General features: G+C 42.9%; 1 protein-coding gene across 6 annotated transcripts in view; it reads right to left on the bottom strand.

Annotated features, from left to right (window-relative positions):
- Positions 1–10303, bottom strand: part of MARK1 (microtubule affinity regulating kinase 1) — a 116866-nt gene extending 106563 nt beyond the window's left edge. For 2 of the 6 annotated variants that reach the window (XM_045081170.1, XM_045081172.1), the window contains exon 1: positions 9978–10303. In XM_045081170.1, coding sequence (XP_044937105.1) covers positions 9978–10028 — 51 coding nt within the window. In that variant the 5' untranslated portion in view covers positions 10029–10303. The remainder of the gene's footprint in view (positions 1–9977) is intronic. The other 4 variants (XM_045081167.1, XM_045081168.1, XM_045081169.1 and 1 more) reach the window with 3 other exon arrangements.
- Positions 10304–18012: the final 7709 nt, after the last annotated feature.

Raw genomic sequence — 18012 nt, 5'->3', positions numbered from 1 at the left:
TCCCTCTCCCACGCCCCCTGCTTGTGTTTCCTCTCTTGCTGTCTCTCTCCCTCTCTGTGTCAAATAAATAAATAAAATCTTCAAAAAAAAAAAAAAAAGACAAAAGAACTATAAGACAGAAAAAAAGGGGAACATTATATAATGATAAAAAGGTCAACTGACCAGGAAAATATAACATTTAAAAATATTTAAAGACCCAAATCAGAGCACTTAAAATATATAAAGCAAACAATGACAGAATGGAAGGGAGAAATAGACATCAACATAGTTACAGTAGAAAATTTCACCACCCCATTTTCAATAGTGGGTAGAACATCCAGACAGTTAGCAAGAAGAAAACTGAAGACCTGAATAACACTACAGACTAAATGTTCCTAACAGACATATTTAGAACATTTCACTGAAAAGCAATAGAACACATTTTTATCAAAGGTACATAGATACTCTCCAGGATAGGGTGCATGTTAGGTCATAAAACAAATCTTACAAATTTAATAATGCTGAGATCATAAGAAGTATCTTATCCAAATTAATGGTATGCAACCAGAAATCAGTAACAGAAGAAAATTGGAAGACATGTGAAAATTAAGGAACATATTCTCGAATAACCACTGCATCAGGAAGAAATCAAAACAGAAATTAGAAAATATCTTGAGACAAATGAAAACAATATACAGTCCTCTGTCCTTCGGCAGTGGCAGCAGATTGTGCAGACATGGCCAAAATTAAGGCCACCTTTCCATCATGAAGACAGAGGAGCTGCTTAAACAGCTGTAAGACCTGAAGGTGGAGCTATGGCATCTGTGCGTCACCAAAGCAAAAGGCAGCATGGCTTCCAAGCTGTCTGAGATTTGAGCTATTCACAAATCCACTGCCCATGTTCTGTTATCAACCAGACTCAGAAAGAGAACCTCAGGAAATTTTACAAGGGTAAGAAGTACAAGCCCCTGGATCTGTGGCCCAAAAAGACATGTGCCATGTACCTCTGGCTGAACAAGAAAGATGAAAACCTGGAGACCAAGAGGCAGCAGTGGAAGGAGTGGCTATACCCTCTGCGGTAGTACCCAGTTAAGCCCTGAGAAGCAGCATCAGTAACACACGTGCACACACACACACACACACTGTGGTGGGAAGGGTAGAAAGAAAAGAAAATATATCAAAACTTACAGGATGCAGCAAAAGCAGTACTAAGTGAGAAGTTCACAGTAATAAAAACTTACATTAAAAAAAAAAAACCCTCTCCCAAAATCCTCCTTAAGGAACTAGAAAAAAGAAAAACCTAAGCCTAAAATTAGCAGAAGGAAATTATAATAATGATTACAGTCGTAAAAAATGGAGAAGAGAAAAATAGAAAAAATTCAACAAAGAGTTGGTTTTTGAAAAAAATCAACAAATGAAAAAAATCTCTAGCTAGACTAAAAAAGAAAGAAGAACCAAATTAAGATCAGACATAAAAGAGGAAACATTAGAACTAGAAAGGATAGTTAAGAGACTACCTTATGTAATGATATGTGAACAAACTGGCATATTGGCACCTAGAAGAAATGGAGAAATTCCCATGAACATACTACCTACCAAGACTGAACAGTGAAGAAAAAGGAAATCTGAACAGATGCAGCAAGGAGATTGAATCAGTAATCAAAACCTTCCAACAAAGAAAAGCCCAGGACCAGATGTCTTTTGGATATATTCTACCAAACATTTAAAGAAGAATGGGGTGCCTGGGTGGTGCAGCCGGTTAAGTGTCTTCAGGTCAGGTTATGATCCCAGGTCCTAGGACCATCCCTCCCTGCTCAAAGGGGATCCTGCTTCTCCCTGTACCTCTGCAGCTCCCTCTGCTTGTGCTCCCTCTCTTTCTCTCTCTTTCAAATAAATAAATCTTAAAAAAAAAAAAAGAATAAACACCAATCCTTCTAAGACTTTTCCAAAACTTGGAGAAAGGAAACTAATTTTAGGCCAGCATTACTGAAATACCAAAACCAGAAACAGACACTATAAGAAAACCACAGCCAATAACCTTGATGAATATATGCAAAAATCCTAAATGAAGTATTAGCAAACCAAATTTAATAGCACATTAAAAGGATCATAAATGATGACCAAGCAGGATCTATCCCTAGGATACAAGGATGGTTCAACATAGGTAATCAATGTAATACACCAAATTAACAGAACAAATGATGAAAATCACATGATCATCTCCATTGCTGCAGATAATGCATCAATACCCTTTCATCATAAAAAACTCTCAACAGGGGCACCTGGGTGGCTCAGTCCATTAAGCATCTGCCTTTGGCTCAGGTCATGGTCCCAGGGTCCTGGGATTGAGCCCTGTGTCAGGCTCCCTGCTCAGTGAAGAGCCTGCTTCTCTCCCTCCCTCCATACTACCCAAAAAGATCTTCAGATCAACACAATACCTATCAACACCCGAATACCATTTTTTAAAAAATAGAAACAGAAAAAAAAAAAATCTCAAAATTAACATGGAACCACAAGGACCCTGAATAAACAAAACAATCTTGAGAAAGAAGAACAAAGATGAAGGCTTCACACTTATGACTTCAAAGCACATTACGATGTTATAATAATCAAAACAGTATGGCACTGCTATAAAGACAGGCATATAGACTAATGGAATAGAATTGAGAGCCCAGAAATACATCTTTGTATATATGGTGAAATGATCTTAGATAAGAGTACCAAAACACTCAAGTGGGAGTAGTCTTTTCAATAAATGGTGTTGGGAAAACCAGATCTTCACATGCAGAAGAATGAAATTGGATCTTTTATCTTATAACATATACAAAAATGAATTCAAAATGTATTGAAGACTTCAATATAACACCTAAAACTGTAAAATTCTTTAAAGAAAACATAGGGCACAGCTTCATTACACTGATCTTGGCAATGACTTCCTGAATATACCATGAAAAACACAGGCAATCAAGGCAAAAAAGAAATAGACAGGTGGAACTACATGAAACTAAAAAGCTTCTGCACAGCAAAGACAACAATCCCCACAGTGAAAAGGGAACCCCTAGAATGGAAGAAAATACTTACACGCTATATATCTGAAAAGGGGTTAATATCCAAAATATTCTTACAACCCTGATTTTTAATGGACAAAGGACTTGAATAGACATTTCTCCAAAGAAGACACATAAATGGTCTACAGGCATATGAAAAGATGCTCAACATCACTAATTATCAGAGAAAGGCAAATCAAAAATCACAATGAGATTATTACTTCACACCAGTTAGCATGGCTATTATCAAAAAGCAAAGCAGACAATAATAAATGCTGACAAGGACGTGGAGAGATTGTAACCTATGTGCACTGCTGGCTTGAATGTAAAATGGTGCAGCCATTATGGAAAACAATATGATGGCCCCTCAAAAAATTGAAAATAGAACATATAATCTGGCAATCCACTTCCAGATATTTATTGAAAAGAACTGAAATCAGAACTTCAAAGAGAGTTTTGCAATCCCATGTTCATTGCAGCATTTTCACAACAGTCAAGTTAAGAAAACATCTCAAATTCTGTCAACGGGTGAATGGATAAAGAAATATATTATATACATTCATTGGAGTATTTTTCTGCCATAAAAAGGGGGAAATTCTGTCATGCTTTATTATGGGTAAACCTTGAGGACATTACATTAAGTGAAATTAGCTCATCATAGAAAGGCTGATACTGCATGATTCCACTTAAATGAGAGATGTAACATAGTCAAACTTATAAAAAAGCCAAGAGTAGAATTGTGGTTGCCAGGGACTGGAGAAATAGGAAAATGGGAAGTGGCTATTCAATAGTATAAAGTTTTAGTCACGCAAGATGAAAAAGTTCTATAGATTTGCTACACAACATTGTGCCAATGACAATTAACAATAATGTCCTATGCACTTAGAATTCTTTTTGTTAAGAGAGCAGATTTCCTGTTATGTGTTTTTTATGACAATATAAATAAACTTAACAGAAGGATTAACAGTGATTTAAATACAGCTGAAGAGATTTAGCCAACTAAAAGATAAATCTAAACATTACATACCATAACTGTAGTGCAGATTATACTATATACTGAAGTACAGAGAAACAATGAAATAGAGGAAGAAATGAGAGTCCAAGACATATATATAGGATAGAATGAGAAATCTTAACATATCTAATCAGGGCACTGGAAACACTAGAGAGAACAGAGGTAAATTAATATTTAAAGAGAGAATGACTGATTGTAGAACTGATGAAAGATATAAATCCACAGATGATAAATTCAAACAAATCATGCAGCTTGTAGTATAGAGAGGAAATGAACTTGTGAAAACAATGAATGAGAAAGTAAAGCACATGGAGGGCTATGGTCTAACATAATCAAATCAGAATCCCCTAATGAACCTCTGAAGGAAGCAGAAACAAGGCAATTTTCAAAAAGATAATAGTTGGTAAGTATCTAGAACTGAAGAAAGATAGGAAATCACAAACATAGGAAGCAGGAAGGAAAAAAAAAAAAAAACAGGGGTACCTGGGTAGCTCAGTTGGTTAAGAGTCTAACTTTTGATTTCAGTTAAGGTCATGATCTCAAGGTTGTGAGATCAAGCCCTGCATGGAGCCCCACAATGGGCTCTGTGCTGGGTTTGGAGCCTGCTTAAGATTCTCTCTCTCCCTCCCCCTGCCTTTCCTCTTAAAAAAAGAAAGAAAGAAAGGGACAGAAAAAGAAAAAAAAAAAAAAGAAATCCATACCTAAATGCACTGCAGTGACAGTCTAACACTTAAAAAAAAAACAGACAATCTTGAAGAGACAGATGGAAAAGATCACCTACTTTTATTTAAAGGTTTATTTGTCAGAGAGAGTGAAAGAGCACAAGCCAGGGGAGCTGCAGGCGGAGGAAGAAGCAGCCTCCTCACTGAGCTCCTTGCCTAATACGGGCCTCAATACCAGGACCCTGGAATCATGATCTAGAGCTGAAGGCAAAGGCATAACCAACTGAGCCACCCAGGCATCCTGAAAAGATTACCGACTTAATGGCAGATGACTTCTGAACAGAAACAATGGAAATCAGCAGACCATGGGATACTATCTTCAGAGCAATGAATGAAAGTAACTGTTGATTCTGAATTGAAGACTAAGCAAAACTATCACTGAATAATAAGGGGAAAATATATTTCAGATTTAAAGAAGAAAGTTTATCATTAACAATCCTTTATTAAAAGAACTTCAAAGGTGTTCATTGGGTAAATGGAAAGTGACCCCCAAAGGAAAGTCTGAGAAGGAAGAAGAAATGGTTAAAAAATAATAATCTGAAAACCATGTGGCTGATTCTAGCTTTATTCGAGGGAGGAGGCAAGCTTAGAGTCCCCCTACTCCTCCACCATCCACAATGTGTCTAATTGTAAACAACCTGGGCTTAAAACAGCAGCAGCAGAAGAATTCATAATAGCATTTTGGCCAGACAGGAATAGAAGGTAGAGATGTTTTTCTCACAATGGACTGTCCTGCACGCTCACTTTGGAGACCAGTAGTGCGCACTATACATTGACAGCTGTTCAGCTACCGCGGAGAGCAATCCTTGCTATAACCAATTCAGAATTTTTCTTAGAAAGATGAGCCATACCATAAAGGATTTATGAGTCAGGGATAAGGGGGAAAGAGCAGGGCACTCAGTGAAAACAGCAAAGGTTCAAAATAGAGATGAGCACAGCATAGCCCGTTCTTACTCTAATAATGTATTTTATATCATTTCATATATTCTTTTCAAATTTCTAAGACAAAAACAGAACAAACCAAAACAACACCTCCAAGAAGCAATAGCACGAGTACAGCAACAGTGGAAGATGTCAGAGCTTACGACCTTGGGCAGGTCCCTTAACTTTCCGAAGGCGTATGCCTCTGTTGTAGTATGCAATACTTATCCTTCCCAGTATCACTAAGATATTTTGATGATAAATGAAAAAACTCAAAAGGGGAATGTTCCAGCCATGATGTCTTACCTATGACTGATTACCAGTCACTGCACTGGGTACTGGGGATACAGAATAAAGGGGCCAAAGTAAGTCAGCAATCAGAGCACAGTGTGGTAAGTACGGTGACCTCTGAGGCATGCACTGGGGGGTGAGCAACCCAAAGCTCGTAGCAAAGGCATGCTTCTCTCCTGCCTTTTCACATCATTAACAATGATTCCGACAGGACAGACTACTGATGGTCATCACAGACACACTAAACACTTGGGATAGTCATCACAGTGAGTTTCGGATCTATCAAAACAATCACCTTCAAGAGTTTTATTATTAAAAGATTCAAAATAAATTTAACCAAAGCATCCCAAGAAGGAGTCAAATCATTTTTCTTCATACTAATTAAAATTCACCACAGAAGGCTAGTCTGGGCATTTTGGATCCATAAAAATCAGTATAATCAGAGTTTTCCTAAAACACGGGAAAACAATTTCTCTTGCTTCATTCCAAAGCACCTAAGAGTAATGGTTCCATATTATCTACATTCATGCTGGAACTCTCCAAGTATAACTTAAGAGAAGAAAAAAAATATTTCAAATGCCCATTCTTTTTCTGGACTCTACACAACATAAAATCAAACACATTTTGCATAAATTAATTCAATGATCAGTGACATATCTTTCCTACTTTTTCTTTCCCTTTAAAAAAAAAAGATTTTATTAGTTTTGACAGAGAAAGAGTGCATGAGAAGGCAGAAGAAGGGGGAGCAGGCTCCCTCCTGTGCAGGGAGCAGATGTGAAACTTGATCCCAGGACCCTGGGGTCATGACCTGAGCTGCAGGCAGATGCTTAACCGACTGAGCCACCCAGGCACCCCTTTTTACTCTCTCTACTTCACTATGAAGTGTTTAGTGCATTAAAAGTTCATCATTGGTTGTTCTGGGTATTTGGCCAATTCAGGCCTATCAATGCACAAATCCTTCATCTAAGAAAACTCCTGAAAAAGTGCACACAGAATGTTCTGGAAAAAACAAAAAAAAGGCAATTCCTTCTCTTTCTACTATATACCTATAGTAGTAATAGGAGATCAGTGCTGTTAACACTCCTCTTTTGAATTTCTTAATTTATCCTCAACACACACTAGTCACATATATAGGGTAGATATTACATACTCCCAAGAACACAAAGTCCAAATACATTCACATATGACTAAACAAAATTTCATATTAGCTGCAAATGACAATAAAATACAAGGATGGTTTTTAAAATTGCCATATGTGTTTAAATTAAAACATTTCTAGCAGTGGTAGAATGTTTTTAGTTATTTCCTTAATATTCCAAAGGACTTGAAGTCTTTATGGTCATATGAATATAAATTTCCCCAGCTATTTAAAAAAATGTGTCACTTTAACTGAAAACGACTACAAACAAATGTACGTTTTGCTTGTCATACTGGCTTCAATATATTAGCTAACAAGCAGGTTTGTTCTTTATTTCACTGATAGGAGATAAGAATGCATTATGACATTTACTACTAACCAGAGAATAGAGAGAAATACCAACAATGATTTAACAGCCGTCTCTGGTGGTCCCTTTGATAAACGCCTACAGTACTTACAAACCAATTTAGCCTTATTTACACAGTTTTCTTCTGTACACTATTTGTTTGGGATTATATTCATTTTTCCTGTAAGCTCCTTGAGGGGAGAGGCCTTATCTTAAATAATGCATCTGTATCCCAACCAGCTCAAAACCAAAGCTGCGCGCACATTTACTGATAAATGAACAGCCACAGTGTAATAGACATTTTCCACAAATTGGGAGATGTTAGGCAATTAGGAGAAAATTAGAATTGGATAAAGTCGACTACATGAAGGAATAGTCAGGTTCAACACAAGGACAGGGGACAAGATCATAAAAGTCACTTTGAAATAACATGTTCGGGACCAGAGCAAATGACTTTATACAGCATAATTATTTTCAGAAGGTACAACAGCATTTATCACACGATTATTGCTTAGCTTAAAAATCCACTGGGGTGGGGGTGGGTGGGTCTTACATGTGATGCTGTATTTTGTACTATTCCTTGATGCATGTTCCTATAATGATCTCATATCCTTGAAAAGTACCTTATTCATGCAAGTATGGAGAGAGCTATACTATTCAAAATCCAAAATAAAATAAAAACAATGTATTTTTCCACCCACTCTAGGTTAACACACAGCGTGTGGCTAATAAAAACAGAGGTCATCGTCTGTCTTACTTTTCATTCACTGAAATGACACACTGAATGACAGGAATCTTTTTAGAGTTCCTGCTAGAAGCATTCAGTTTCAGAACTTGACTTTAGGATCGCCTTTAACCAAATTTTTCATCGTTTCCCCTGACCTTCCTTTAATCTCCCAATTAAATCATGCATCAATTCTGTTTTTTTTAAAATGCCGGTTACAACGCAAAATGAAGTTACTCTCATTTCTGCCAGCAGCAGCCTCACACTGTTTACCATGTTCAGTGCACGATACTAGGGAGGACAAAAGCACACTCTGAAATACCTTCTCAGCTTTTTCAAACAATAGTCTCTTACTAGAATTTCTTCTCCTTTCACGTAATTCTATTAAGTTTCTGTGCTCCCCTGGTCTCCCAAGATTAAAGAATCTGTTTATTCCAGCCGCCAACACTTCAGAGGTGAGCTCCTATCTTCTCCCTCATCCCTTTTGTGTAAGAACACCAAAGCGCTCATATTTTATTTTCCCATCCTTAGGACCGAGGGCTTGGGACTCCAAGACTGGAATCTGAGTTCACTAAACACCTAGACAACTGCCCAGAGAGATCTGGGCAGCCCACTAAACTTGGTACCCTCAGCCCCTTAAAAGCCAGACAGAAAACCAGCCAAGGCCCTATTTACAAGCCATGAAGGTTAAAAACAAAAACAAAAAAAAACAAAAAAACCCACAAAATCAAAACAAACAAACAAACAAACAAAAAGAGGGGAAAAAACCCAAAACAAAACCCATTTCCACAAAGAAGCTCACACACACACACACACACACACACACACACACACACACACATTGTACTCTTTCAGAAGGTGGGAATACAAATTGATCAGGTCCTTTTGGTTTTCAAGAGTTTAAACACCAGGGACATCCGCATCCAGATAAAAACTCCTGAGGGCAATTTGGTCAAAGACACAGAAAATCCTTCCTTCAAAGAAATGCACCGTGTGACACTCCAAGAAGGAGGAGAGAGATTTAAAGTAAAACCTGCCCTGCACGATCACCACTGACTCCAGGCAGAGGACGAACAGCCGCCGGCTTCCTCCGGCTTTTCAACGTTTTGCCGTAACCCCAGGGCCACCGAGGCCGTCCGGGGAATTCTCGCGCTCATCCCTCCCGAGGAGTCTCTGGGCGGCAGGAACTCGTCCCCACACACGCGCGCACACACACACGCGCACACACACACACACACACACACACACATCCATCTCTACTACCACTGCCCCCTCCATTCCCACCTTCCCCCTGCGGTGCCCACGACCCAAAATGGGACGCGGTGTCACAAAAAGCCAAGTCATGGGGCCATGCAGGGGGGTGGGGGTGCAGAGGGCTGAAAGGGCCAGAGGAGCGAGGGGGGAAGCGGAGGTAGTCGCCGGCTCGCCCGCGGCCGCCCGGGTGGGGACACGGCATGCCGAGGGCCAGAGACAGCACTCGGGGATGCCCACTCTGCCCTGGCCGCTGCCTCCCCGCCCTCCGTGCGCCCACCCTCCCCGGGGGGACCACCCCGAGGACAGGGCTCCCCGTACAGCCCCCGCCCTCGCCCTGCGGGGGAAAGCGGCGAAATGGGGCTGCAATGAAAAAGGGGGCTGAGCGGCGGGCGAGGGGCTCGCCGGCTCCAGGTGGAGACCGAGCCGCGGCGGCCGCTCGGGGGATCGAGGGGAGGGGGGCGGCGGCCCGGCGGAGGGCGAAGCGGGGGTCGGCCCAGGGTCTCGCCCCCGCCGCTCCCGCGGGAGGCTCGGGTTACTCACGTTCTCCGTGTCCCGCTCGTTCACCGTCGGCAATGGCGTCCGGGCCGACATTTTGTGCGGGCGGCGGGGTCGGGCCGGGGTCTCGCCGGCCGGGCTGGGGTGCGGGCCCGGGGGCGAGCGGAAGGGGGTGCGGGCGCGGGGCCGGGCCGGGCCGAGCGGCTCCCGCAGGCCGCGGGGCGGTGCAACAAGCGGCCCCGGCGGGGCGAGGGGGAGGAGGACGCGGAGGAAGGGGAGGGGGAGCCGCTTCCCGCGGCGGCGCCGGCGGGGGACGCGGGCAGGAGCGAGGGCGGGCTCCGGGCGAGGGCGGTTGCCCGGCGCGGGCCGGGCGGCGAGGCCGGCGGGATGCGGCGCCGAGGGGAGGGGTGGGGGTGGGGGGGAAGGCGGGGAAGGGGAGCCGGGGCGGGGTGTGGGGGGCGGCGGCGGCCGGGCCCCGCTAGGCTGCCCGGGCCATGGCTGAAGGTGAGCTCGCCCCGCAAATCACTGCCCGGCTCGTCCCGGCGAGCGCGGCTCGGGCCCGGGAGCCGCGGCCCTGACAGCGCCGTCCGCGCCGCGCCCCGCGCCCCGCCTCAGGTGTGCGGCGCCGCCCGGCCGAGCCGCAGCCACGCGCCCGGGGCCCAGCGGCGGCGGCGCCCCGGCTCCCGGCGCGCCCGTCCCGGCTGCTCGGCGCGCTCGCCGCCGCCGCCGCCGCCGCGCCTCAGCCGGAGCAGCGGCCCGAGCCGGCAGCGCGCGGAGCGGCGGGCGCGGCACGCAGCGCCCAGAGGCACTTGGCGGCCGCCGCCGGGTGGGCGGGCGCCAGCCGAGGGGGCCTCTCCATTCATTCCCTCATTAGGGATGCGGGGCCGCTCCTCCCCCTCCTCGCGCGCGCTCTCGCCCGCCCGCCCCGCTGTTTATTTTTGTTTCTCGCCCCACCCGCGGAGTACGGGCGTCTGAGAGCCTCGGGTGCCTTTTATTTGTATTCGTGTTTGGGTTTTGCCGGGCGAGGGGAGAGGGCGCTGGTGCAATTAAGTGGCCCCCTTTTGTCCGTCTCCTCGGCAAGAATGGGTGCGATCCCCCGCCGCCCGTCCCCGTCTCGGGACGTTTCCCAGGCTTAAATTCGGCTCCCCCGCCCCCGTGCCCAGGCTTGCTCAATTCCTGTCCTCCCCAGAGCCCCTTCTCAGTCCCCTTCTCCAGGGAGCCGCGGGGTCAGGGTCGCCCTAATAGTTGGGCAAACGGCACAAAAGCCCGTGGACGCGCCGGCAGCCCCGCCGGGGTGCAGAGGGCTCGGGCGCGGCAGCTCGCCGAGGTGCCCACGAGGCGCCGCCTCCTTGGGAATGGGGCGGCAGAAGAGATCGCCCGGCGCCCACCGCAGCACCCCCGGAGCGGCTGAGACCGGGAGTCCCAACGTCTACACTGACTGATCGTCACTTCCTGGGACACAAGGAAGTGTCACTTAGGAGAGCTGGTTCGGGGAGGGTGGAGAGCCGTCTTTGATTCCGGCCCAGTCCTACCTCCTCCAGGTGGCTTCCTCGCCCGCCCGCCCACCTGCCACTTAAATATCCTTTAGACCTCCCGGTATAAGGCACGGTCAGGGCCCAATAGCCCTTTTAAAAGCAATGCTACTTCTTTCTGTCTTATCTGGGAGCTTAGGTTTTGCACGTTCAGCCTCTAGGACAAAAACCTTATCATCTCTCTATTCTTTCCAGTATTTCTTTTTCCCTTCCTTTCATGGGTGGGCAGGAAGATAAAAGGAGCAATGATAGAAGGAGGTAGATCCAATTTTTGAGCTTCTTTCATAAGCCTCCAGTGGGAATCTTAAGATGATGGGAAAGTCCTCCTCTCTCCTGAAGATCATCCATTTGAAGAATCCCTGTGCCAGCTGGTTTTTATCCTGACTCATTAAAGGTTGTTTCTGAAAATTTAACACTTGACCCTTAAAACATGTTCCGAAAGTCCTAAAATAGCAAATGCAAAGATACTCTGGGGAGGGGTGGGGGAATTCTCATCGGGTAAACAGTCACTTCTTGAACACCATCTAGGTATTTGTTTCTTTAGCAGTTTATCTTGTAAACACTTCTCAATTTCACAAGGCAAATAAAAATCACAAGATCCCTTGGGCTTTCTTCCCCCACTCCTCAAACAAAATGCAGACTTTAGAACTGCAAGGCTGCATCCTGAATTATGGTGTACAGCTGGGAATGCCAAGCTCTCACCGTCCCTCTGCGGAGATCCTGAATCACCAAGGTGGACTGAAGTGTCCAGGACAGAAGCCTGTCCTTCTTTGCTCAGAGACAGCCAATGCCGCCTATAGGGGCTGCTGCTGCTGCGGTGTCAACGGGACCACTGACTGTTGCATCCTCTGGAGTATCCAGTGTTAAAACATCCTGGGTCAGCGTCGGAAAAAACAAGGATCCATGAAGCAGTGCTCAACTCCACTGGGGTATGAATCTTTCCTTCAGCCAGTACCTTGGATTTTGCTTTTTGGTGCCCATTCACATAGGATCCCATCTTTATCCTTGTATTAACCCAGGCAGATACGTATTTCCCTGTTAAAGTCCCATGCACCTGACTTATTCAGGATCACAGTCGCGCTGGATTGATGGTGCGCAGAAGAAGATAATTGGAATGCATGGTAGTGGTACTGTTCAATCATGCACCAGTTACCGCACCCACAGGTCCACATCCATGAGATTCTTTATACCTGTAAGGTGTAATCGTCATTAGAGACAGAGCTCAAAGGAGAGCCCAGGATTTCTGGCACAGTGGCTTGCAAGGCTTTCAAGTGTCTGTTAAAAGTCATGGGCAATCCCTTCACTGGGTTTGCCCCACTGGCCTCGTATATTGAAACTTGCTGAAAATCATGTAGTAATAGGAAGGGATACTGATTTTCAAGATCAACCCATAAAGTTTTAAAACAGTGGCACTACATACAAAGGGAGTCTTATTGGGTGGATAACTCAAGTCCAGATGCTGGCTACCGAAAATGTCAAGAAACAATGTCATCCCCCACAAACGGCATTCAAATAATCCTCACTCGCGCCTACAACTTGAGGCTTGGTATACAATGAAAATTCACTTGACATAGGTTAGAAAAAAGTCATTGAGTCATTGAAGGTGTGCACCGATTCTCCTCCCCTTAACTTGGCAGGAGGCAGTGGTGTGAATGGATTACAATTTATTTAGCTATAGTTCTTAGCAACGAGGATGCTCATGGGCAACATGTCCTTGTGCTCTCCGTATAGCTCCTTGTTCCTGTGACAGTGAAGACATGACTAAAGAAGTATTTTAAGGTTCTGAGTAATTTTCTTTAGGATTATTAACCAAACGTGGCATGTTTAATTCAGAGGTTTCTATCTTCAGGTATTAGGGTACCAAAGGCTTCAGAAAAACATTGAAAGTACTGAGAAAATAAGAGAAAAATAAAGATCGCAAGATTCTAAACCTCTCCTGAAATGTGTTAAAAGAACATTGTCCATCAGCGGCGCTACAGAGTGCAGTTTTCTAAAACTACACAACCCTATGCAGTAGGTAGCAGCCACGTGGGGCTACTGAGCTCTTGACATGTCATTTTATTTTGAATTAACTTTAAATACTTTAAAAACTGATACTGGATTCGGTGATTGGGGAATTTTAAATTGTTAGAAAAAAACTTGGATACACGAACCTTTCAAGGACATTTTTTTTTTTTTAGATTTTATTTATTTTAGAAAGAGGCAGAGAGAGGGAGAGCGAGCATGCATGAGAGTGGGGAGGGGCAGGAGGAGAAAATCTTCAAGCCAAAGCCGTGCTAAGCACAGAGCCCCATGCAGGGCTCGATCTTAGTCTCACAACCTTGAGATCACTACAGCAGCGAAAACCAAGAGGCAGACATTTAATTGATTGAGCCACCCAGGTACCCCTCAACTAAATATTCTGAAATCTAAATGTAGCTCAAGTATTTCTGATGAAAATTCATCACCTGAATTGAGATGTGCAGTAAGTACAAAATGTATACCAGATTTTTACAGACTTAGGAAAGAAAGAGTGCAAGAGATCTCTTTAATAAATGTTATATTGATTACATGTTGAAATGCTAATGTTTTGACATGTTGGGTTAAACAAAATATATCAAAATTAATTTCAACTGTTTCTTTTTACTTTCATAAATGTCAAGACTCAAAAATATAAAACATATTACATACGTGACTTAAACCATCTCTCTTTTGGACAACACTTCTCCAGTTGCTGAAGAATCAAAAGCCTTGATTAGAAGCTATTAATAATTCCCTCTTTGACTCAACAAACATAATTAGTACCACTCTACCACATACCAAGCGCTATACTGTTCAAAGAGAATACTCCTCCCTAATAGTCACTAGCAGTTCTCATTCTTTTTACAGAGCTAAATGAAAAATATGGTAAATTCATACAAATGAGTGTTAAGAGATCACAGTCATTTGTAAACAAAGAATTTGTCAAATGTGACAGATTTAGCAGAGTTCATAATAAACTCATAAAACTATACATTTCTTATATCATGTTCCCTAAACGTAGTATCTGATAGACTCGGCCAGTCAACAGCTATTTACTATTGAGAACATATTTCATTTCAGTAAGACACAAGGTTATCTACGACCTTTCCTTTAATCCACAGAGTACTACAGAAAGGGCAGTTCAGTAATGTAACAAAGAGTTGTCCCAGCTAAAGAGAAATATGGTTAATGTCCATCAGGAAAAGAACAATCAGTTCCTTTAAAAAAAAAAATAAATAAATAAGTAAACAAAAGGTCCTGCTTGTGCTCGTTCTCCTGTGGTTAACAAGGTAAATTTTTATTTCGTGTCAACAGTCAAAACGTAAAATGTAGAATCACTGAAATGGAAATGGACCTCAAGAGAAAAAGATGCATTTTATCTTAAATCTGTGTACGTCTGCTGACTTTTGCATTGTATCCATGGTAATAGAAGGTCGGAAGAAGGACTGATCAAACACACTATGCTTGCCTTCACAGCTGTCTGTGTCAACCCTGGTCAGCTCATGGGGATTTGAGGTTGGGCGACTCCACAAGTCACAAACGTCATCTCTGTCTACACAGTATTTAACCTCTTTCCATTCCCCCAAGTACTTGAGGCTGGGCAGCAGCGCACTGCTTGGAATTCCCAGAACACGCCATACTGTCCGACTCCGCGGCACCTCTGTGTCATCTCTTCTCTCTTCTGGGAATGTCCTCCCCTCTTTCCTGCCTGATGGACTCGGAACTGGCCTTTAAGAACCTTCTCTTGGAAGCCTTCCATGACTTCCCTGCCCCTCCCCACACCTACGGAGTTAATTAATCACTTGGCACTGCCTCCAAACCCTGAACATTGTCCCGCTGTTACTCCCCCTGCATCCTGTACCTGGCTGGTCCCCCACTTGAATGTGAGCTGGGTCAAGGAAGGGAATACGTCTTTTAAAAAAAAATTTATTTAAGTCTAGTTGGCACACAATGTTACATTAGTTTCAGGTATACAACACAGCAAGTCAAATTCTCTACACATTTTGCTGTGCTCGCCACAAGTGTAGCTCCCATCTGTCAACCTACAACCCTTTACTGTATCATTGACTATATTCCCTAAGTTGTGCCTTTTATTCCCATGACTTGGGAATATGTTTACTTAACTCTCTTTGCCCAGGGCCGAGCACAGAGCATGGCAATTAGAAGATACACGATTTCCTAAATGACTTTTATTGACTTGTTTCATGCTTGACATTTTCTTGCATTTCCGCATTCTTTTGAATTCTAAGAAGCATCATATAGGAATTGAAATTTTATTATAGGAGAATTGCTAAAGTTTGTATCTAGAGGCTATCAGAGTAGATAAGAGGTCTCATAGTATATAAAATATCTTTCCAATAAATGTTATTGACTGGGTAGCAAAGTAACTCTGTTCAGTCTTCTGTAGAGTAATAGCTTCACATAGTACTGCTAATTTTATTACCCTGTGATTTTCCTGTAATCATTCATTATGAACCATACACAGGAGCTGATGATCACTGCTATTTCAACAAAACAGTCTTCTAAATGAGTGTTTGCGTAAGCCAAGGTGCAGTGATAGCACGGACTCACTTGGTCAGGAGAAAGCCCTTCAAAGGTAGGTGAAGAAATTCAAGGTGGAATGATACGATGACAGGATGCTTGTGGATCAGCCCCAGGAGGCGTCGTCAGGAATCAGGTGGCTCTTCCTCTTAAGCAACAGCCTTTCAGCAGGCTGAGTGTCACGCCATTAGCTGGCATCGCAAACTGGGACAGCCAAACAAAGGACAAGACACGTGCAAGTGATTACCGGTGGTGAGTTACACTTTGGTCGTTGGCAACATTGAAAAAAATGCAGATAAAAATCAGCGCTAATAGTATCATGTTCAAATAAAAGGACATTGGTTACGTATAAACTCATATGGGTGGAGCTACACCCACATCACGGTACCTTCCAAACTATAGTTTTGTAATGCCGCATGGGAAGCAAAACAATCCTTTGAAAGTCTTATGGAAACCACCCTAAAGTAAGAGTCGGGTTCTTTCCCTTAGCATGTGCATCTACAAATTGAACGTAATGTAATTCAACACCCTTTTAAACAACGTTGTAATTTGATGATCTGATTTCATGGACAGCATACTGAATGAACTGTCCTCTTATATTTTTGTACTTATTTCAGTAGCCTAAAAATATCAGTTTTATCATTTCTTTTCACAAGCTTTATGTGATCACGTCAAATGGTTTTTTCTATGTTAAGTGCTCTACGATATACATTTTGATGATTTTCTTCCTTTCCTACAGAAACACTGACACCATTTTTACTTTGCTTTTCACTCATTCATCCATTGAAAAATATTGAGACCCGCACTATTCTTAGCTCTTCAGAAAGAGCAGTAGACAAAATAGACAAAAATCCCCACCCACATGAAGTTTATATTTTGATAAGCACTTTCAGTGTCTAGACAGTTCAAAACCAGAGGCCCCCATAACACAAATAACATTTTATGTCCTGTGTTGGTTATTTTTCTCTTTTAACACACATAAGCACCCAGATTTAATTTTTTTATAAAGTAATGAATTGCAGTAGCTTGATCTGTTCTTCAATCCACAGGTAATCGCTTTCTCTCTTAATATTTTGGCTTTTCTCCAATAAGCTTTTATATAAACAGCTTCAACTGGTTCCACAAGTGGGTAGGGCACTTTAAGACCATAATAAAGATGCCTTCCTGACCGGGTGACTTGTACTGGATCTACGTTCTGTAATACTATCCCAGCTTTATTGTACTGACACCAACGTACCTCCGACTTTATATCATTATGAACTACTCTACGTCCAGTCACTGCTAGTTTTCTTCCTATTTCCATTAGCCCCAGATCAACTGTCAATATTTTGATAGTTCAGCAAGATCTATATAATAAAGAGGAAACTATATTTATAACCACTTTAGCTGTACCTTTTTTTTTTTTTTTTTTAGCTTAAAGAACAGTTTTGGAAAGTTCTTCCGTGTCTGTCCTATAAAACGTAAGCCCCCCGTTACTCACTGTGGTGGTGTATTTCGCTTTGCCTTCAGAGCTCTCATAATAATAACACCAGGGAGGCCCTGTGAGTGGTCTTTACAGTGCTGTATCTCCAGAGCCTGCTACAGTGCCTAAAATATGGAATTACTCAATTAACATTAATTGAAGAATGAATCACAGATTTCATAATTTCTCTGAATTTGAACATAGGCTTTCAGACCCCCAATTTCAGACAACCTTTGTATACTGCCACTCATAGTGAAGGACCTGGTTTAAGTGTCCCTTAATCTTTCCAAACTGGCTCTCCATCCCCATCCCTTGGGCGTTTGCCCTGCATTGCTGTATTGCTCCATTGACGAGGCTCCCAGATTAACTTTTTCCACTACTTGCCACTATCTTCTTATTCTCATTCATACCTTTTCTCATTCCAAGGTATCCCAATTCCTAAAGTTATAAATGCTTCTTCTAAAAAGTATTAAAATCATGTACTATACATCTCAGATTACCATGGCTAGAATCCAGGTTTACTTATATGTGAAAAAAAAATGTA

This window comes from Mustela putorius, unplaced genomic scaffold (assembly GCF_011764305.1).
Source record: "Mustela putorius furo isolate JIRA1106 unplaced genomic scaffold, ASM1176430v1.1 tig00000508_pilon_pilon_pilon, whole genome shotgun sequence".
NCBI classification, from domain to species: Eukaryota; Metazoa; Chordata; class Mammalia; order Carnivora; family Mustelidae; genus Mustela; species Mustela putorius.
The sequence above is the reverse complement of the archived record's forward strand: the minus strand, read 5'-3'. Positions and strand labels throughout refer to the sequence as shown.